This window comes from Synchiropus splendidus, chromosome 11, assembly GCF_027744825.2.
Source record: "Synchiropus splendidus isolate RoL2022-P1 chromosome 11, RoL_Sspl_1.0, whole genome shotgun sequence".
NCBI classification, from domain to species: domain Eukaryota; kingdom Metazoa; phylum Chordata; class Actinopteri; order Syngnathiformes; family Callionymidae; genus Synchiropus; species Synchiropus splendidus.
In genome coordinates this window covers 6,501,898-6,523,830 of record NC_071344.1, presented here as the reverse complement: position 1 = coordinate 6,523,830, position 21,933 = coordinate 6,501,898, and the positions used below count along the sequence as shown (strand labels likewise).

General features: G+C 44.1%; 1 protein-coding gene across 2 annotated transcripts in view; it reads right to left on the bottom strand.

Moving 5' to 3' along the window:
• Positions 1-285: 285 nt before the first annotated feature.
• The window catches only part of ndst1b (N-deacetylase/N-sulfotransferase (heparan glucosaminyl) 1b), a 46,925-nt gene continuing 25,277 nt past the window's right edge, over positions 286-21,933 (bottom strand). For both annotated transcript variants that reach the window (XM_053878669.1, XM_053878670.1), the window contains exons 2-15: positions 12,891-13,904; positions 10,357-10,839; positions 9,406-9,493; positions 8,872-9,026; positions 8,187-8,372; positions 6,480-6,608; positions 5,304-5,486; positions 4,535-4,631; positions 4,244-4,367; positions 3,360-3,534; positions 3,123-3,293; positions 2,630-2,739; positions 2,459-2,561; positions 286-1,706 (exon numbers count right to left, since the gene is read on the bottom strand). In XM_053878669.1, coding sequence (XP_053734644.1) covers positions 1,587-1,706; positions 2,459-2,561; positions 2,630-2,739; positions 3,123-3,293; positions 3,360-3,534; positions 4,244-4,367; positions 4,535-4,631; positions 5,304-5,486; positions 6,480-6,608; positions 8,187-8,372; positions 8,872-9,026; positions 9,406-9,493; positions 10,357-10,839; positions 12,891-13,436 — 2,670 coding nt within the window. In that variant the 5' untranslated portion in view covers positions 13,437-13,904 and the 3' untranslated portion in view covers positions 286-1,586. The remainder of the gene's footprint in view (positions 1,707-2,458; positions 2,562-2,629; positions 2,740-3,122; positions 3,294-3,359; positions 3,535-4,243; positions 4,368-4,534; positions 4,632-5,303; positions 5,487-6,479; positions 6,609-8,186; positions 8,373-8,871; positions 9,027-9,405; positions 9,494-10,356; positions 10,840-12,890; positions 13,905-21,933) is intronic.

Below are 21,933 nucleotides of genomic sequence, written 5' to 3'. Positions count from 1 at the left end.
CAAAACCATAACCCAAAGATGAAGCAGTTAGCCAAAAACAAATGCGCCATGAGACGCTTTTTAAAGCATTTAATATAGTTTATGAATATTAGCTTGTTTGCAAAGTGACAGCAATATATATAGTCAGCAAACACAAGGTACAATATTTATGTAAACAGTAGTTCTGGAACATTCATGTGTTCATATTGAGCTCATTTCCTAAGTGACTGTGAACAGAGAATGATCCGACGTTGAAATCAGAAATAAAGCTTATAATACTGAAAGAACTGAGAGGAGTCAAAATACTGAAAAATACAGTGGTGTTTTATTTGCAAATTAAAAAGCACCGACAATATTAGTTACACTGTAAAAATTATCGACAACAATTACAAATCTTTATGAGTCCAGGATATTAGTACCATCGTTGCGGTTATCAATACTCATATGGAGAGACTGGGTACCTCTGAACAACAGTTGGCAGTGAGAGGAAACAATCAACGCAGCTCCACACGTCACCGTGGCGCTGTGGAAATTACCTCGGCTGCCTGTTCTGTACATTACAACGTCAGGAAATTAAAAACAAAAACAAAAAGACCACCATGTGCATCGTTATTACATCAGAACATCGTACAAAACTATTGCGATAAGAGCAGCGTTATATCATCTATGAAGTGGTAACAGCAAATAAGATCTCACCGTTGCCGTGTTAGCCGCTTCTTCTTCCCAGAGACAGATTTCTAGCCCAACTTAAGGTGTGTAGCACATGGAACTAAAGAGGAAGTTGAGAAACCCCGATGCTGTAAACAGAATTCAAATGCTCTGTACACTGAACAGCTGTGAATGCTTCCTCCACACACAGCAGCTAGCTTATGGTCTTGTTCACAGACTGAAAGAGGATCCATTTTTAGCGAATGTGCTTCCAGTGACCAGTACGATCAGGACTGACCTTTACGTCTTAAATATTGTGCTTTAAGCATCTTTCCTTACGCTCCATGTCCCCATGTCCCCCCCCGCGCTTCTGTCACCAACCCGCTCACTGCACTTGCTGTGAAGGATTCTAGTTTAGTTTTGGTACATTCTACAATAATACATTATCACCAGCATCGCACAACTGTTAAAAAGTAAAAGAAAAAAAAGATGTTTCTTAAAAAGTCCACATGTTTGTGAAGATGCTGTCCTGGCACTTGAAAGTGAATAAGTACTATAGGCCTGTCGGGTAAGGCTGCGACAGCCGGAGTCCGTTCATCTCACTCAAACTCTTCGAAACAGCTCTCAGAACGACAACCAGGAAGCCAAAGTTTATGTGCGTCGGACACAGATTTGGTTGCGTGCTTGGTCGAGATGTTTCAACTGTGACTTTCAACATGAAGCTCATGCACAGAAGAGAAGGTCAGACTGAAGAGCGGAGGGTGATCGCTATTTAAGAACCAAAACAAGTCCTGGAAGTGGCCTCTTCTTCAGGTAGTGGCTTCAGTAGTCCTGCAGGACGCTTCATCAGGGGCGTGATCGGCTCTGTATCGTCCTGTCTCTGACAGAGTCTTTCAGGATCTACGAGCTCCCGTCAGAGAAGTGATGGACTGTGTGGAGTCTCTCCCTCTCTGGTGCTGCTACCTGGTGTGGACCAGCTCTTCTCTGAGCCAGCCGGGCAGAGCCTGACCCATCCTGTAGAGGAGCTTGGAGAGCTCAATGTTGTGGTCCCGATAGTACTCCCTGAGGAACACCTGGGACTGAGGAAGAGGAAAAGAGATGGTTATAAAGTGAGCTTGGTATGTTGTCAATACATGCAGGGCGATCGCTGCTCTCTGTGATAAACTCAAACTACTGATAAAAACATCTAAAATTGAACTACACTGATTTACATTCACATTTCTGTCATACAAACACGCATTTTGTTTCTTTTTTCTGAGGTCAGGTCACAGGGGCAGCACCCAAGGTGTTGCTGTGTCCTCTGAGTGGCTTGTCGTGGGTCTGCCCCGGGGCCTCCTCCCAGAACACACCATGCTACCAACAGCTCCACTCACTCCAGTGGGGTTGGTTGTCTCCACTACAATGCTATTCCCAGATAGACGAGCTTCGCCCCCCCATCTCCCAGCTCAGCCGTGGAGAATACTGTAATCTAGTTCCTGCAGTCACTGTGCAGATGCGAGTGGGAACCCGGCGCTACAGGTGAGCAAACTTGAGGAAACGGAATGAAAAATTCATTTGAATTGCATTGAAGCGGAACTATCACTGAGGGGCACTGCACTATTTGGACCACAGTTTTCAGCTGTTTCCAAAGACATGAAAAAACAGCCACAGTACAAAGATAAAAACTGAAACTGGATAGAAAATAGCTTCCAGCTTATTCATAAAACTTTCCATTTTTCACAAGCACCCACTGCTTAAATATTTTGTCAACATTGATATGGAAGGAAAACAGATTTTTAAATTTTTTTTAAATTTGGATTCAAAGCGAAAACTACAAAGTAAACCCGCTCACCTCAGGGTTCATGTCGGGATACCTCCGTCCTTTACTCTTCCCCAGACACTTTGTCTTCCCACCCTCCAGCAGTTGACACCAGAATCCTTTCTTGGGGTCAAACCTGGACACATAATGGGCCGACATAAGCACAGGACAAATAATACATCACAACACATCACTGACACTCACGCCAGGATCTTGTGGTAGTTGATGACATTTGTCAGACTCAAAAACTTCTGTATTTTATCCATGACCGACGCCGGCTCTGTCTTCAGCATCTGCCCGTCCAAAACCAGCAGCTGTTTAACAAATATAAAAAAGAAAATCACAACATGATCACACTGGAACATTAACTCTCTAGGGAAAAAAAAGAAGAAATGTGTTTGAGTACAACAGCATCGCTGTGGGACCATAAAAGCCATTACGTCCTGCTTATGTAGGCGACACATTTGGCCCGTCTGGGTTTATTGCTGCTTAATATTCACAGCAGCGTGTTCCTCACCGCCAGCTACCATTTGCTGTACTCATATGGATTCAGCGTGTCACCAGAAAGCACATGATGGAGTCAAATTAGGATCCATTAGCTACAAAAGCCTCTCAGGCAGCCGTGAGGGCCGATTTATAAGGAATGTAAAGCTCCAGAGCTGAACGCAGCGTCGAAACCTGCCGCTCGTCCACGTACCTGGCTGGAGTGGTAGTAGTTGAGCCAGCGCTCCAGGTGGATGGCGTACCAGCCCGGCACCAGACAGCGGTTCTGAAGGACCCTCAGCTTGACTGGAGAGTTGTGACCCGCCGTGATGACGTCGTGAAAGGAATATTTCAACGCCACCGGGTCGTCGTGGGCTCTTTGGTGCTGGAACCCACACACATCAGCTCTTACTGCTTACACAGGAGACAGGGGGGCAACATAGACACACACCTGGTACCAGGAGTAAGCCCTGTCCGCCGGGTTGATCAGGATGGTGATGATCTTGGCTTTGGGCAGAAGAGCCGCCGCTCGCTGAGCCGCCACCTCCGAGTCAAAGTAGTTGGCGCTCTTCTCAAAGTAGTAGTCTGAGCTGGTGTTGGAGGGCAGGGGGAAGTACTCCATGTACCTGCGACAAGGGTCAGTCAAGTTTTTGTTTTGTCACAGACACAGCAGCTTCTACTTGAAGCTTCCAGCCTCTCCCAGATGACTCAACTCCTACGAAAAACTCCCGACATCCTCATAGAAAACTCATTCTGACTGCTTGTATTTGCAAACTTATATAGGTCAGTACTCAAAGCGCGTGACTCAGCGCTTTAATGTATAAATCTACTGCAAATGTGAATGGCAGTTGAGCGGATGTGCCGCTGCGCAGATAGTCGGCCTTCTTTACAGCAAATATGCTGCGAGACGTTTGTTTATGTTGTGTAGGAGATCGCCTCGGTGATCACAACAACACACAATGCTCATATTGACTCGTCCCACATGGATGCAACCTGCCAGAAAGCATTAGCGCCGGCTGCCCGCGAGGTGAGACAAGCTCCATGAAGCCGGAGAGGTTCGTTAAAGATCTGTTAGATCATCAATCCAATTAAGCTCAGTTAAATGTCATCTGCTGCACTGGAGCCGCAGAAAGAAGCTAATGAAACCAAACTCTCTGGAATAGCCATCGGCTCATTGCGTTTTTCAGAAGGCAATTCACCAGACAGGTGTAAAGAAAAACGGTGAACTGATCCGGTGATGAAACAAAAGCATCAGACAATTACAACTTCAATCGTGAGGCTCAACACATGTTGGTGTATCATCACATAACGTAGTGAACTGCAGTGGCTTCATACCAGTCAATGCCTCTGTGGTAGTTGTGTCCGTTGAAGAACTGGATCTCCTCAAAAGTCTCCTTGCTGGGATAGTTACTGGTCAGGTCCGGGTGCATCCCCAGAAACAAGTAGAGGGCAGTGGTGCCTGAGTGAAGACCACAAGACAAAACAGTGAGTACAGCTGATCTTTCCTGTCGTCTTCAAAGATAAATAAATATTTCCGGAGGAGCTTCTGGAGAATGAAGGACTAGATGTGCTGTTGGGCGACATTTCCCTCCATGTCCTACAGGGGGGGCTGTTGCACCGTCTCACCTGTCTTCTGAGGCCCGATGACCAATAGTTTGGGGAAGCGGTCACACGTTTTCTCTTTGGACCAGATGTCCTTGTGTCTTTTGTCCTCACAAGGATCCTGTAGTGGCAGAGAAACAATCCTTTGTGAGAAGGGTTTGGCACAATAAACATCTTGGAACTGAAGTTGAGATAAAGCTGACAAATGAACTTCAGAATATACGGTTAGGAAATGACAATTGCTCTTAACAGTTGGCTGGTAATGCCTCAACCGTGAAGGAGTGAGATGGACTGAAGCCACACACCACAGATAAATCAAGCGGCTCAAACGAGGCGTTGCAGCTGGAGAATTCTCTTTTAGTTTGTTATTTATTTTGTCTTCTGTTAGTTTGAATGATCAGGAGAATAATTCGAGGGAATCCTTCAAAGAAGCATTTTGGGACAAAACAAAGCCATACACAAAGAATTAATCCAAAAGAATTAAGAAAGTAAAGCCGTCGGCCACATCCCGCCTGCGATGTAATGATATACGTCCCCGGGTGCTATCTCACTAATGTCCCAGTTGAAACTCAATGAACAGTTAAAAGACTTGTTTTTTAACGTGGTTAGACCCCAAAAGATATGTGCGCTATATATTTTAAAGGCCTCCATCTCTCTCCATAACAAGGTTCTTATTTGCTATTAAAATAGCTAGGAAAAAACGACTGGCAGCGATCAACTGAACTAATTTAATGAGCATGTGAAGCTTTACGGCCCTGCAAAACAACAAACATGGGTTTAAAAATGGCCATACCTGCCACAGGGGGTCCCTCTCAGACGGGAAGAGGCTGAAGTATTTCTGGGCCAACTGCACCGGTGGCAGAGTCTGCATCTTAAGGTTAGTCCAGGTCTGCAGGAACATCACCAGGCTCTTAAAGGTGTAGAGGCCCAGGCGGTCATTGCCATAGTTGGACAAGTGGGTCATGAAGATGCTGATCTGCCAGGCACAACGACAGACATGGAGGTTAGAAATCAAATAGAGAACTGTAATTATTTTTAATTGGCATCATGGAGAATGAATTTAAGCCTTACGGTTCAAGGAGAGGACAAAAAAATAAAAATAAAAACATAACTTAGTAAACATTTTTTTAATTTGTCATAGACAAATAGAAAACAAAAAAGTCACATAAAAAAATCAACAAACATACTAAGTAACAGTAATAGTAATATTAATAGTAACCTTACACAACGAGATACATGAAACGAGGACCGCGATATGAAATACCGAACAAAATCAACAGACAAACAAAGAATTTGTAAAAGAATGAGCACCGTGTGGTGGTGTCTGGCTCTACAGAACAAATGAACAGCAAAACAAAACAAGTAAAATGACTCCACTTTCAGTCTCCTGACAGATTACTTGATATATGATATTATTTTTGGCAGATCTCTGCAACACGTTCATAAATTGAAGTTCATAGTTATAGCTAGTCACACAACCTTCTGCTTTAAAGACAAATTTAAATGTCCAAGTTTGCAAAAATGTCTGTAACTAGCGCGCAGCTAATAGATCATAGTAGTTCATGCTAACAGAGCTAATTTAATCAGTGGTGCTACCTTCGAGTCAGGACAGTAACACACAATAGCACCACAGATACCATCTGAGCTGGATTAAAAATATTGACGTTTTGTTGTTTCAAAATGCGACCAACAAATGTTTGGTCAAAAACCCTGACTGTCATCACTTTACTAAAGAGCTAATGTGACTTACAGGCTACAGCAGTGTCCAAACTAATGAAGGCCAATCTCAGAGCAATTTTTTGGGGGGGTAAAAAGAGGAAAATATGACGCTTGAGCTGTTTGACATGAACAACACCATTGTTGACATGGTGAGTCATGAGCCGGTTTTCTTTATCCTTTATTTCTCAGCAGTTCACGAGTTTCCCAGTGTGGAGACAAAAGCGGTTTTGTGCTGTCGTTTCTAACTCACCGGGTTCAGCAGGACAGTGAGGAAGAGTTCCCCTCCGTTGATGAGTTTGTCCAGTTCATTGGGACTGCCTGGGTAGTCCTTATAAAAGATGGTGTGCGTGAAAAGGCCACACGTCTGCCTGGGCAACACCTGTGATGCCAGCAAGCACAGTCATCATGGAGGAAAATTAAATATCACACATGCATTAATAAAAATAAACACCATCTCTCCTCCTCGGAGAGAAGCCACGCAGTGCTGTCAGTACTCCAAGGCAGTTACCCCACACATTGTTTGCTTTCAATAACATTCACATTATGCGGCTCATCTCGCCAAGGCAAACCTCACATTTACTCTCCCGCTATATGGAAATTCATGGAAATGCATTTCTAGTTTGGAGTGTCTGGGGAACTGAATATCAATCATCAGAGTGGTGTGAATGGACAGTCTCGGCTGTTCCCTATCTGAGGGACGGAAGAGAGCAGCGCGACCACACAAGGCGACTGAACGCTACAAAGGAAGTGAACCGAGGCTCGTCGCCACTGAAGGTCAGGAGCCAGATAAGAGTCTTCTTTCTTTTCAGCCTCTTGAATCCATCTGTCTAACTTTAAATTCGCTTTTAGAAGTTTATCTTTCTGAACCAGCTGCAACTTCAGTTCAAGTTCAGTTTTGCTGTCGCTGTTGACATTTCAGTGGTTGTTTATGTGCAGACGCTTGCCAGAGATGTCAGTCTTGCTTATGGAAGTGAGGCCGCCTGGGCTGCAGCTCACAGACAGGTGTCTCATGCAAGGCTGCCTCACTTGACTACATTATCATGTCCTATACGGCACAACAACTCTGGCTGGCTATTGAGACGATCACCTGTCTGACCTTTCTTGGCACCGTGTTCTAAAGTTAAGAGGAAAAACAGGAAGGAAGTCAGAGGTGGAAAGAACAGGGTGGCTGGGGAGATAAGCCATTACTAAACAGCGGAAGACGAAAACTTAGTAAGCTGCCCATGGTGGATACATTGGTGAACACCAATATCAACGCACAGAACACATGGCAGTAACATTGCTTGAAATAGACGGCTGCAATTTCATGAGCAACAACAGCACAAATGAGCCTTAAGAGTGTCCAAGTGGCGGAGGAAATCTCTACCTTACACCAACATGTTGGTGGTAGGCAGGGATCCACATGAACTTAAGCTGCCCATTTTTTGTTTCAGAAACTTCAGCCAGTCAGTTCCTCATCTACGGAGTCATAGCTTTGAACCATACCAGTGCCATTCACGAAGTATCAAAGTTATACCAATAGCAGACCAATACATCCCTCATTCATCCTCCACTCCATCAAAAAAATAATGATTGTTTCGAGAAAATAGAGAGGAAAACTTCATCATAGATGACAGGCCTCTTATGAAAACACTAATGTTGTATACTGTAGAGGCACTCTGAATGACAATGAGACAGTTGCCTTCAGGTCTTTTATTGCCACCGAGGTAGAAAGTAAACAAAAACAACAGCCTAGGGAGAAGATTTAAAGAAACGCAGAGGCGGATAAGTGTCTGCCGGCCATGGCAGAAGACAGTAATTACAAAAGAACTGTAGGTGGTAGAGCCTGGGATAATTAATGGATGAAGGATAGCATATGCAAATGCAGAGACCCTGACAGCGATTACGTCCACTTCAGAAGAGAGCCCAACTGACCGCAGGTAGGGATATAACGATGCCCCCGTCGAGATGAACTTACACTGATGCCGCTGTGGATGAAACCTCGGCGGAAGCGTGCAGGCTTCAGGTGGGGGTACTCTTCTGTGCTGGTCACCTTAATGCCCCACACCTTCTTCCAGGCGTCGTACAGCTGGATGTGGACGGGGTAGACGCCCGAGTGGTGGGGCGCCACCGCGTACCCCATGTTAGTGGGAATCCCATGCTCCTGAAGAAAGAAGAGATTATAGCGGTCTGAACGTTTAAGAGTGGCATACTGTGATTAAAAGAGTACATCCAAGGTCAAGCAAACAAGAAAGAGCCTCCCTCCGGCCAGACTGACCCGCGGGCTGGATATTACTGTCTGCTGCACAATTTATGCTGAAAATCAATCCTGTCAGGCTGCCTGAAAAGATTTGGTTAGATGAGGGCTCGCAAGGTAGAATAAAGATGAGGGCAGAGAAAGCGATACATATCTATATCACAGTTCTACAGGAGGTGGATGAAGCTGATGACTTAACACAGTTCATCTCATCTTTTAACGTCAATCAAATCCTTTAAGCTGATGCAAATATGCCTTAAAAACAGAGTTTGGCCGCAAAAAATCCTGTGTGCGACAGCTGCTTGTCAACAGCTAATCCCAGAATTTTGACACCAAATGTGGAGATGATAATGTCAAACTTGACAGATGAAGAATTTTAAAGGAGACTGATGTGCCTCCAACTCACCATCGCAAACTTCTTATTGAGCAGCATCTGCTCTGCCAGCACTGACTGGTTGTGGAAGAGGTGAGGCTGCATGTGGCTCCACATGTGAGGGAACCACCAGAACTCCTTCACATAGGAGAGCAGCAGGTCGTCTCCCAGGTCCTCCTCGTCAGAACCTGACCGAGAGACGGACACGTGAGTGAGTCAAAGGAGGACAACTAAGTGATGGATTAGGCACATATAAAAAGAAATGGAAAGTGTCATAAAACAGGAAATCGCAAAGCAGGTGATGGATGAATAAGACAAAATGAAAATGGATCAAAATGTCAGATGAAAAAAATTACATATCTCACATAATCCCAAAAATGTATGACAGCTCTGTGACTTCAACATTTACACTTCTTTCAAATTGGAAACTCTCACGTGCGTGAGAGATTCTCTGAAGCAGCAGAGTCACAGACAGCGGCACAGATTATCAACAAAAGAATGAGACGCTTTATTCCCCAGTTATTATGTAGTACAGTACAGTGACGTCTTTTCTCTGTGAGATCTCACCAGCATGAAAGAATTTCCCTGAGAAGCCCAGATTGAAGGTGAAGTTGGGCACATGCGTGCGCAGCTCCTTCTGCGTCTCCAGCAGGGCCTGTGTCCGTCAGAGAGGGAGGAGAGACGGTTGATTAGCAGCAAGCTCTGACTGGGGCATTAACAAAGATGCACCAAACTGAGCCCAGGCGCAAGCTCGCATACATATTTCACTCTTTAAGTCGCTTTTTCGACAAACATTCCCTCTCCCAGTTGCCTCCTGTGCTCATCTATTCCGTTTGATTCTCTTCTCTCCTCTGATTCGGGTGTTTGTTTCATTTGATCTCCACCCGAGCCGAAACTCCCCCACACGCACCAGATTTGTTTGTCAGGATGTGATTATGTGGCTAAAAGCTAGAGCTGCGAGCGTGAAGGGCTTGATGCCTGATCCATAACTTTTTCCATCGCTGCAAGTGTGGGGGGTCTGCTGGGCTCCGGGGGGGACATAAGTGAGGAGCTTTTCAACATTCTTTGAACGTCTCAGGGCCCCTGAAATATTCATTGCAGTGGAGCTTGTGTGACAGTGTGCGCACTGGGGCCTGTCAGCTTTGAGCGGCCTACTGGGACAGATGCATTCAAAAGGAATAGAGGGAGAAGAAGAGCTTTATGTATGACTGGCAGAGGATGGCACATGCCATGTGTGAGCCAAGTCTTGTGTGGATGACGGAGAAATCTTGCTGCATGAATATGTAGAGCATCTACTTTTTGTTTTAAAATTGTTCTCAAAGCTTAACACTCAGGTGACCAGCCACCAAAAGCCTGACAGGTTCGATGTCAAGGTTAAATCACTCAAGGCCAAATTTCGTTTCGCATCACGCAAGTTTGTCACGTGGTGAACATTCGGCATTCGGCAAATGTGTTTACCGTGTCGGTTTTCTTGTCCCAAAATATTCAATTGGTCGGCCTCGCTAACACAAAACTCACCTTCACATCCGGCACCTTCATTCGGGTGCCTTCTTTTCCGACAAAGATGTCGTCAATATCCACCAGGAGGTACCGCTCCAGAGACAACGAGAGTCTCTTCCCAGTCAAAAAGGCCACTGCGTCGACGAACACTAGCTTATGCAGCCAGAAGACCAAGTTATTCCCAAAAAGCACCCTCTGGATCCCATCGTGAAGGCCCAGGTCCTGCACCACAGACGGCAGCAGGGCAACATTCTGTCCCATTGTGGAAATGCTCTCGGCTGACTGGGTTTTTGCCAGCAGCACCGGCTCGTATGTGGAGTGGTTGGACTGGAACACCGTCCAATCGTCGCCGGGAAGGGGTCCTGGCAACGGCTGTCCTGATTTGGTAATGAAGAGCAGGGGGGACTTGGGGTTGACCATGCAGTCCTTCAGGCCCAAGTTAGAGTGGAGGAAGAGGGGGAATCCTTTCAGCTGAGCACTGAGCAGGCTGTTCTCATTGGCCTGGAGAGGAAACACACAGAGGGAAAAAACATCACACACCAGAGGAGACATATTTCTTATTGATTTACGCATCCAAATAAGCAATGTTGGGGTAGGAATGGGGGTCAGCTTTTTTTTTTTTTTTTGAAGGAAAAGCTCCACATCTTATGAGTGGTGACACTCGCATTTCATTGGTCGACAAATAAATCATAATAATAACCATGATATTAAAATATGAAAACTCTTCTTGCTAACCAGACACCTTTTTAGAACCACTGCTCTTTTACTGTGAGGAACCTGCACCAATGATGGGACCGATTTTGATTCTGGAACTGTATTTTTTCTGACACTAGCCTGGTGGAATATGCAGCAAATCCTTGCGAGATCAGATGAATTGCATGAAGCCACTAATTAACTGATACTTGTCCAGCCCAAAGCTGCCTCCATTTTTCCTGATTCTTGTGTTCTTGCGATCGGTAACAGAGGGAGATTATGGTCCGTCACTTATTGTCCTGCCTGCTGATTTGCTTCCTTTACTTTCTTTAAATCCATTCTAGGTCTGACTCATACACTGTTGATGATAGCTTTGTAGATGCTATTATCTTTAATGTCCTCACATATGTGTATCACCTACATGTATGAGCGCATGGCAGTAGTCATATCATCATGAAATAAATGTTTATCCCACTGCCATTAGGACAATCACTCTTCAGTGTCCAGGATTGTGGGTGTTGATCCCTTCTTCACTTCACCTCCTGCTACCAATGGAACTGACAATCAACTATGGTATGAGTATGAACATAAACCAGGTTGGGTCCTATCCTCAGTGTTCTCGTTTCTGAATTTAGTGGTACATTAGCGTGCATGAATATTCTGCCAGAGTAGGAAAAAAACAAAAGCAAAAGTAATGTTGCTGCTGCAGCAGTGAACATCTGATATGTCCATTAACTGTGTGGAAAAAAAAAATCTTTCCCACAACGGCAGGTTAGAGGAAGTTGAGATTGATGTTGCGGGTGGAGGGGACTTGAAGGTGTTCCGACGAGGGTCTGAGTCAGATATGATGTTCTCCCACCTTTCACCACTTTCACACCTATTAGACTTTTCAATTAACCTACATGCATATTTTATGTAACAGGGAGGAGGAGATGGAGGGAGGAAACCTTGAGCTGCAAGGAGATTTGAATCAAGGGCGCAGCTCTGACTACAATTGTTTGAAACTTCAAATATTTTCACTCTCCCTTGTTGGATATTAACCCTTGACAGCCTGTTTTGTTGCCATTGTTCATTTCATTTAAGATGAAGTGAAATAACATGAAGAAAGATATTTATCTGAATTCAAAGACAGTGCGGTAAAATAGTTTGGTCTGGTATTTATTGAATTCCACCGGGCATGATTGAAATTAAGCTAATTTATAACACTGAAATATATATTTTGAAGCTGGAAATGTAATCCATCTCAAGCAAAGTAGCAACATGCTGATAAACTTCCCCGTTTGATCTTGCGGCTGAACAGCCATTCTTCACACATTTCTGTTGAGATAGCACAGCAGCGGCGTCATTAGGATGCACACCGTCGCTCTTCCGCCTCTTCTGCCAATAGACAATAAATCCCAGCACGCTTTCCTTCCCCTCACCTACACTGCCACCCATGCCTTCACAGCTCTTTCTAGATTCCATCCATGGCTAACAAATGGAGGTAACAGCTACAGGACCAGCCCATGGCAACAGGGTGATGCTGAGAGACAGAAGAGAAGAGCAGCTGCTGCCAGTGTCGACTAATATAAACATGACAGTATCTCATTCACTGATGATGTCATGTTTGTCTGCAATAGCCCATATACATGTTATATCATTAGAGAGTATTTCGTAGATTAAGCATGTCCTTTGCAGCGCTGGATTACCAGCGGCCATCAATAAGATGCTGTGCAGAGAGAACAATGCTTCTGAGTGATATTGAACCAGGCATTCTGCAACCCTGTGAGTCTCCTCAGAGATGGTGGAGCCAGATGGACAGGGCAGAAGGTGTGAGCGAAGGGAGGGAGGGAAGAGAGGGGGTGTTGTGTTTCACTAACCTTGAAGAAGCCAATGATGCCGACTCCATATTCCACACAGTATTTGTCCAACAGCTCCCGGTTCCAGGCGTCCAAGTTAACATACTTGAGAATGTTCTCGTAAATGACCAGTGTGAAACGCCCCCTCTCTTTGTCTGTCAGTGTGGGCATGTCTCCTTTACCGGGAGAGATCTCAGTCCGGTACCGGAATCGGCCCGACTCCAATATGGCCACGATCTCCTGACCCAGTTGAGAATACTGGCTTTCCACAAACACCAAAACCACAGGATCTGTCCTGGCCCCTCCGGGGTCCATCCCGGGGCCGCCTGAGACGCCGTGCAACGGCAGGAGCCGGGATGGGATGACCCTGAGGTCATCGGAATCCGCCGAGGCCCCTTCCGCACCTGAAACGCCTCCTCCCGACGGCTCCAGTTCCCTTTTGACGCCATATAGAAAGTAGGCCGATATGAAGACGCTGACGGTGCAGAAGAGGAAGAGGATGAGAAGGAAGGTCTGCAGAGGGAGGAGACGGACCAGCCGACGGAGGCGAGTCACGCATCCCAGCATCGTCTCACACCACACCACTTTGCCCCAAAGGCCCAACAACACGCCTCCGGGACAGTCCCTCTTGGTGTGGGAGGGAAACAGTGGTCAGGGATTAATCACCACAAAGAGAGTCTTGGAGTCAGAGGAAAAACAAAAGGACTCAAAGCAGCAGCCACAGCTACTGGAGAAAGAAATGAGACGGTCTCACGTTGGCTCTCCCTCATTTTGCTGCACCGTTTATGTCACCATGGCAGAGAAATGGGGGGCTGCAGACTGCTGGTACACTCTGACGCTTCAGGAGCCGCACTGGGGGCTGAGTCAGTGAGGGAGAAAGATGATGGAAGACTCCATCACCTGTCCATCATGTGAACCTGACAACCATGTCCCAGCTTGGGTCGCTCCTTTTGATTGCAGAATGATGACTTGGGGAAAGCAGGATCACACAGGTCATCTCAACAGATCCATTCCTCCCGGACCAAACTTCACGACCTGGAAGAAGGGCGAAAGAGAGAGTTATTTATAAAAAAAAAAAAAAAAAGATCCATCACGGAACAAAGCTAAGCACACGTCGAAAACCCTCGCTGTGTGGGTTTCTTCCTGTGTGGGAGATGTGTGCTAACTGCAAGTGCCGACGTGCAAAAAGTTAATTCCAAAGTAGTCCTTGCGTTCACCTACATGAAGCGAGAGCTGCCAATTTCACCCCCACACACACACACACCGAAATCCTGTGTGCAAGAACAAACACACACACCCTTGCGCAGCCTTCGCACAATCAATAGGCAGAATGTGAGGGACAACAAAAGCCTGAGGCGACCAATTGCACACTGGGTCCAGTAGGAAGGTGTGACTGCATACAAGTGACGCCATGACCTGTGGGGACACTTCCATTTCTCTCAAATCCTCACGGAACCAAAGAGAGTGCAGCAGGGAGGGAGGAAACATGTTGAGGAGCAGCACAGGGGAGCAACAAGACAGAAGGAAGACTTGGTCAAAACAGCGAGAAAGATACATCTTCGCCTCCTCTTTATACACAATGCTCACACAGAAGAGAGTCACAACGTTTCCCACCACTGAGACCCCCGGATCCATTGAAGCTCTTCACACGACTAATAATGCTAATTAAAGGTGATTAAACATTAAAACACAGCAGATGTAACGCTCTGCTTCACCCGCTATCATACATCAGCAAGCCATATTTGGCTGCAGATATTGATTCCTCTTAAGAACCAGATGGCATAATGGCAAACATTTCATCCATTTTTAATCTGCTATATCCAATGACTGCACTCTTAATGTATTTAACTGCAGTTTTTCATTGTGCAGTTTCACCTACCTAACCAGATTTTTATTTTTGCAAAATTTGGTGAGAAATAAATGTTTTGCCTTGTTTAAACATTTATTCACCTATTTTAGTTCCGAAATCAATTCCAAGTAATTCGCACTGGAAAAAACATTTTAGGAGAATGTCATGAACTGACACATCAGAAAAACAAAGAGCTAGACTTGCTAGATCGACTAAAAATGGAGAACGAAAAACGGAGGACAAATTCAATTTCCCATCTTAATACTGACTGCTGGGTAAAAACAAATGTGACTCACTTCAGTACATAATGTTGTTGTGGTTGATGCCGGTGGCTAATGCTACTGCTTTAATAAACACTTATCGACAATGATGTGGACTGCAAAAGATCAGCACGCTGTATGTGTGTTTTTCTGCTGTGTTACAGTTGAATAATTTCATCGGAACAGGAGCGCTTTTCGGCAAAGACGGTGTTGATTAGATACTAGCTTTCAGCTGTCATTATCCTGAACATATTAAAATAGTCTGAACCTTCCCTCTCAATGAATAAAGTGCAGTACAATAGCTAACCTTCCTAAAAATCCAGTTAAGTTAGTTGGCGAACACCACTGCCTCGTCTCGACCGCCAGCTTTGCTCAACAGGACGTCCAAATCTCTCTGGCAGAGCGAGTGAAAGTTGCATTTCTTGCTCTTTGTACTGGCAGACGCAAGCAACAAATGTCAGCGTAAACAAAGTAAGAGGATGACAGAAGACAGCAAAAAGAAAAATGATCCTGAAGACCTTCTCTCTTGTGCACCCTTTTAAACAAGCTGCAATTAGAGATGCTGAAAATCAATACGAGGCGAGTCCAGGAACACTTTCGGATCAATGTGAACATTAAGGTGAACGTGGTTCACAAAACAGGAAGTGAGCAAACCATTCAGGGAACAGAACCCAATTTGGAGAAGTTCCACTTCTGAAGGACAGGGGAAAGAACACGAAAGGTCACACTGCCCAACTCGCAACAACTGCTATTTTAAATATGTTTGCTTAACAGTCATACCAATGTGAGAATAAATCAAACAACATTTGTTTTTTAAATTTGGTAAGAGCAAAGGGTATATGAACTTTAATTTCATCATTAATATATTGTATTTTTAACTAAAAAGAATACAATATGTTCCAGGTTAGAACTCAGTCAGTAAACTTCAATTCAGGCATCATTTTCATACTTTTTGTTTTTTTTATGTTAAAATGTAATTATAAAAAAATAATAATAAGCAAAGCTAAGAGAAAAAAAAATGTTTCATTATAAAGATTTATTTCTTAATATCATAACACAAAATATATTTAATTATCTTTTAGTCCTTGAATAAAGAAAACTATAAATGAATGTTTAACAAGGATATATTTTTAAATATTATTTCCATTTAGCCACAATGTTCATGAGCCTATCAAAGCGCTATTTGAAACTCCCATAATGTCTGTGTTTGTTATTTATTGCACATTATTATTACTGGTTTTGCATATGAAAGCACTTTGTAGTGAATATTGGTAACAGCACAATACAGACCCAACCCTCACTGAAGACAATCAGACTCCTCTATGACAACTCCTAAACATCATCATTACCGTGAACTTGACCTTCAAAAACAAATGCTTTCAACTTTGCAATTTGTCAACTTCAGCAAGACTCAGCAGGGAGACCAGACACTGTGCCGCGACATTGTTGAACGTGGTAGAAAAATAAAAGCAAGACAACACAGATGGAACAAAGGGAATTCTTGTTTCTTACCCAAAACAGCGAAGAGAAGTCCAACCTTCTCATTGTCAGAGCGAAAATACCAAGAGAGAGAATAAAGGTTTCAGTGGGGAAGAGGGAGAGCAGAGCAGAGAGAATAAAACTACAGCCACTTAGGCAAACGTATTATATATAAAAAAAAAAAAAAGCTTACATCACAATGGGCAGAGCAGAACTAGACCTTGTGGATCTCGAGAGTTCTCACGTAATGCTTCCTATAACTTAGGTGCCATACCTGAAAAGGGGCCAAGGTACTACCACAAACGTCTGCAGCCGGCCTTCCCAAATATAATGGATATCAAAATGCCGAGCGGGAAGAAAGGAGTGCATGAATATTTCATGCTATGAAGATGAGAAAAAGTATAGCCGGCAGACACATCCATAAGGTACAGAGCAGGGAAAAGGTGCACCGAGACCAGAACATCACAGGCTGCCAAATGAGTCAGTGTCTTAACTCATGCATAAAGGAGAGGCAGATGGAGAATGTGGATCCAATGGCTGGCGTTGTCATTCTCTATGATGGAAAGAGCTCACACTCAATATGAGCTGTGTAATTGCACACATGCTCTGAAAGACTCCCTAAATGGAGGTTGCAGACAGGAAAGGAGACAAAACAGAGGAGGAAAGCCAAAACAGATTGTTTTTGGAAAGTCATCCCCCGAGGTCTAACGATGAGCGTTTTTTTTTTTAATGAACACTAAGAGAATGAGTTTATTTGATGTACAATCATTTTACAAACAGCTACATCATGTCTTGAAATGAAAGTCAAGACTTGATAGACTACAAATCATGCTGGACCACAGTAGCAATGCCATAAAGGAAGAGGAGAAGAGGGGGGGAAACCAAAACAGAACAAAGTTAAGCGAGTCTTCCTTCCAAAAACTTAACTTGTAGTTGATAACTTTCTTTGTGAACAAAGAACACAGCAAGGAATCTTTATTGGAGTCAGAGACATGGGGAGGGGGGAGACAGTGAACATGCTGGACCAAAAACATTGGAGAAAAGGTAAAAGGAGAAAAGGAAGACAAACAATGTGGCCCATGGAAAATGTAGAGGACAGATGAAAGAGGGTGGATGCCACTTTATAAATATAAATACAGATTAATTTTCTGCACGCATTAATACATGTATAATTTATTTACGCTCCCTGTCATTAATGTTCCTTCATTTCTTTTCTTCCCCTTTGCTTTTAAATTATTTTTCACGTTCCCATTGCACAACATCATGTAAGTAATTTCCTGAAATGTTTTTATAAGCCCGTTATTTCTTATGAAGTAGTGGGTGCTGTATGGGTACTTGGTTTGGGAGGGTGTTTTTTGTTTTAATTTAGATTTAATACAAATAAAATATTGAAATCGAGTTCTTTAATTAAATAAAGTTGAAAAGAGTTACAATAAATGTAGCTTTTTGTTTAAAGACAATTACATTTTAAAAATGGATTTTGTCATCAGTGAATATTTTGACAGTCACAGATTTAAGCAGGTGTGAATTGTTGGCATCCAAACGTGAAGGTGAGCAGAGTGAGGCAAGAGGGTCTCTTCAGGGTGGGTGGTCAGTCAAACCTGCTCTCTGTACACTGTGGGACTGGGGCCAACACTATACTGCTAGATTAATGAGATGATGAGGAACAGCGCGTCGGTGAGCCTGGCCCTCAGCTGTAACAACCCTCTGAATAAACAACGTTAAGTTTGGCCATATGTAGGCTCACATGTCCCTCGTACCCCCGCCTCCTTCTTTTCCAAACACTGTCGTTGCTCTCCTCCCAGAGTGTGAAGCAGACCAAGTGTCCCAGGGCGCGTGAGGAGCGTTAGTACATTAACACTGTCATCCAGAGTCGCGATAGCTGTAGGGGATCCCTTCAACAAATAAACTCTTAAAAGGACCTCTGAGCCTCTCTGTGCTCCCCAGCCCTCCGCTTTACACCCCCCTAATCCATCCTGCTGCTGCTGACTGGCAAAAAATAAACGATGACCCTCTGTGCTCAATCGCCACATGTCCTGGCAACCGCACATTTACCATGGAAACTGACTTCTCCTCACAGCCATGCGCTTGGATACTGTGCAAAGGGAAACGTGGTAATCCATAAAACAGATATCGAAAATGCGACTGCTGTCACCTTCTCAAAGTCTGGCTCAATCGCACCAACGGGCCCCGAGAGACTCATTAGAATGGTCCAAACCATCAGACTGCAGAGCACGCACACTTTGTTTGCACTCTTGAGCAAATACAACTAAGTGTTTCCGCAAACAGGACAGCCACAAAAACAAGTTAGAACAAGCACACGCAGAAGGCCAGGGGTCAAGGTTAAATACAAAAGAGTGGTACAGTTGTAATCCCTAATCTGTAATCCAGTTAATCTTGACAATGTAAACAGAATGAAATGTACTTAGGCTGGCTACGGCGTGACACAATGGGGAAGCAGAGGGCCAACAAAACATTGATCCACTAGCATTTAACATTGGATCAATTCGATTGTCCAGTGGCACCATCTGACGGATCTTCACATTAGCGCTGAAGTGAGAAGAGTAAACACAGAGTTGATAGTGCTTGTAGAGCTTTTTGTCTGCCAGCGGAGTTGAACCACGCCACTTTGTGGAAGGATAGAGGAGCGGGGGTAACTTTGTGAAGGGAAAATGCAAAACTTTGACAGACCACCTTTTCTTATCAGGGATTCCTTTCCAGTTCTTGATTGTCGAGATAGTGAACGCCTCAGTGGGCTCTTCCTGTAGACTGGTCTGTGTAACCGACACTGAACGACTCATCGAAGTATCATCAAAATTACAGCTTGCCCTGAAAAGGTGTCATCTGCAGCAGGCCTGTCAAACTCTCTGTGGGAAATGATGTCGCAGCCCAACTATTATCAATGTCTATTTTTATTAATGGGCTGCTGGCAAAGCACACTCTAACGACTCACAAGAGTTGAGGATCTTGATGATGTGCTCAGAGATCAGAGAGGACTGAGGAATGAAGCTGCTGCTCCTTCATACTGAGAGGAGCAAACAGAGTTTGATTCAAGCATTTTTGGGACAAATCCCATGCTCTTGGTGAGGTATTCCAGGCATGCCTAGCTGGGAGAGGCCATGGGGCAGAGATTACATCTGTGCTGGTCAGGATAGAAAATTCTGGGCCTCTTCATGTGACCTGTACTGCCACTGAAATGTACCTTGAGGTATTCATGGAAAGACATTAATGAAATGCCTGGACTCTCACATGCTTAATGCTGTTTATTACAGATGCATGCGACATTACTCCCTGTATCCAGGGAGCCCAACATAGAATATGCTTATTAGCACTACAACAGGATTTTGAAATCACCAGGTTTTTAAAATCAAACAAGAAAAGAATATGCAACGGAATATACGGACACAGTTGATCACGACTGGCGTCTAAGGAGATAAAATGAAGTCAGGATTTCAGAGCCTTGCCAACCTTTTACACCATGACTCTGGAATTCTTCACCACCAGCCGGAGTAAGCCAAGCACAGCGTTTCTTTCCATTTGCATTCAGCCGCCAACACTTTCCTGCAGATTAAACTTCAAAAAGCAAGAATTTTCAATGCAGCACATCTACTGTAACAAACAGTCACATGAGAAGACTGAGGATGTGCATACTTAAATAGGCTACTATCAAAAGCCGCAGTCGCTCTCCATTCTCAACAGCCTTCATCAGCCTAGCAATCAATCAATGGAAAATATGAATTCCATCGCATGTGCACAATGTGACTGCTGCGATTAAAGGCTTAGGCCTTGAAATCATGTGGAACACACCATGTATCCCTGCTGCAGCTTCCGCCTCCTTCCCATCAGCGAATCTGGATCCACAGCCTTCATTTGAGCTGCCACATTTACAGCAGCACTTCCTCTCCTGTCTCATCAATTCCTTTCATGCGACCGCGTGAAGGACAACAGACTCGGAAGGGGAATGCAGTGGTGCCTTCTAATTCTTCAGAAAGTGACTTTCAGATCGTCTCAACAAAGCCTGCAGCTAACTCATCGTGATGTTTTTCAAGGCACCGATTTCGTCAGCTGAATGGTGGCGCTAAATTTGATAGTTCAATAAAACCTTTCGTCTAACTGCTTCAAAGTCCCCGCACTGCTATTACACTACAACCATTGTTATGGACAAAGCATCAGAGAACATTTCTTGCGATTGTAGGGGAAAAAAAGAAGGCAGCAAAAATGACTACAAATGGCAAACCCTAATAGATTGTTGAATAGTTGATCAAATTTTTAAAACAGATTGTTCTTCTTAAAGGTACCATACCGCTCATAGCTAGAAAGTACAGCATGTCCTATATACATCCAATTATGGGCAATCGGGAAATAGGTCTTCATTCATTATATAAGAATATAAGAAACATTCCATTGGAGGTTTTAACATTTTCAAAAAGGAAGATGATATATGCACCCTCCTCTTTCATTCTTTTTCATGCAAGGGATTGGAAACCTCTCGTCTCCTTCAGATCTTGCATTGCAAGCAGAAACCACTGGAGCAGGATGATCTAAGATTGGCGTGGAAGTGTAACAAAGATTACCTCACAGTGGGCAAGAGCAGTGCGGATGAGCGGTGCAAGCGGTAGGAAAACACAAGAGATGTGGAGATGAAGAGGGAACAGCCATTAGGGAATGAAGGCGCTCGGGTTTGAAATGGAGACTTTCCTCGATGATATTGCTCCCCCAGGCAGCTGCCGGTGAGCGTTTAACCCACACTTGTATCAGTAGCCTCAATCACTTTGACCATAACATTTATATGATGTGCGCATAAAAACCCCTGTGTTACACACTGCCAGAGTTTCTGCTATTTTTAGACAATCCCAATTTGGAGACATGGGAACATTTTAATCTCCATGATAAAGATTGTTAAGAAAAGGGGGCGCGGCAAGTTCCCCACACAGCTTGAGTAGCTGCTGAAGTAAAAAAAAAAAACAATTTCCAAATAAGTTCTCTTTAAATATTGTAATTCCAAGATGAAACGAAAATTATCGGTACTCAGGCTAAACACAGCAGGCTTTGTTAAGGCTCCAGTGTTATGACGAAATTCAATACTGTTCATTTGAATATGCTTCCAATGAAGTGAGGAACTCCTGGAAAATAGGGGCAGCCTATCGCATGTAGCTCAAAATCACTTCCCTTCAATCAGTTGCCAGGTTTTAGCCAATCTTCCCAATGAATCTGATCACTGTCCAACTCAAAGACACCCAGTAACGTGCTTCACAAATTTCATGGGCATGCCGTGTACTTAACTTTTAGGTCTTGGTGAAAGTAAAAAGATTTGCTGACTCAAGCCTTTCTGGCGTTCGCTTCACCCTCACATTCTTTTGACAATCAAATATTGTCACAGATCTCGCGAGAGTCGCATTATATTGGTCAAAAATAAGTCAAAAGGTGGACATGAACATGGCGGTTTTCGCTGTTATTCGTGGAAAAATCCTGAAAG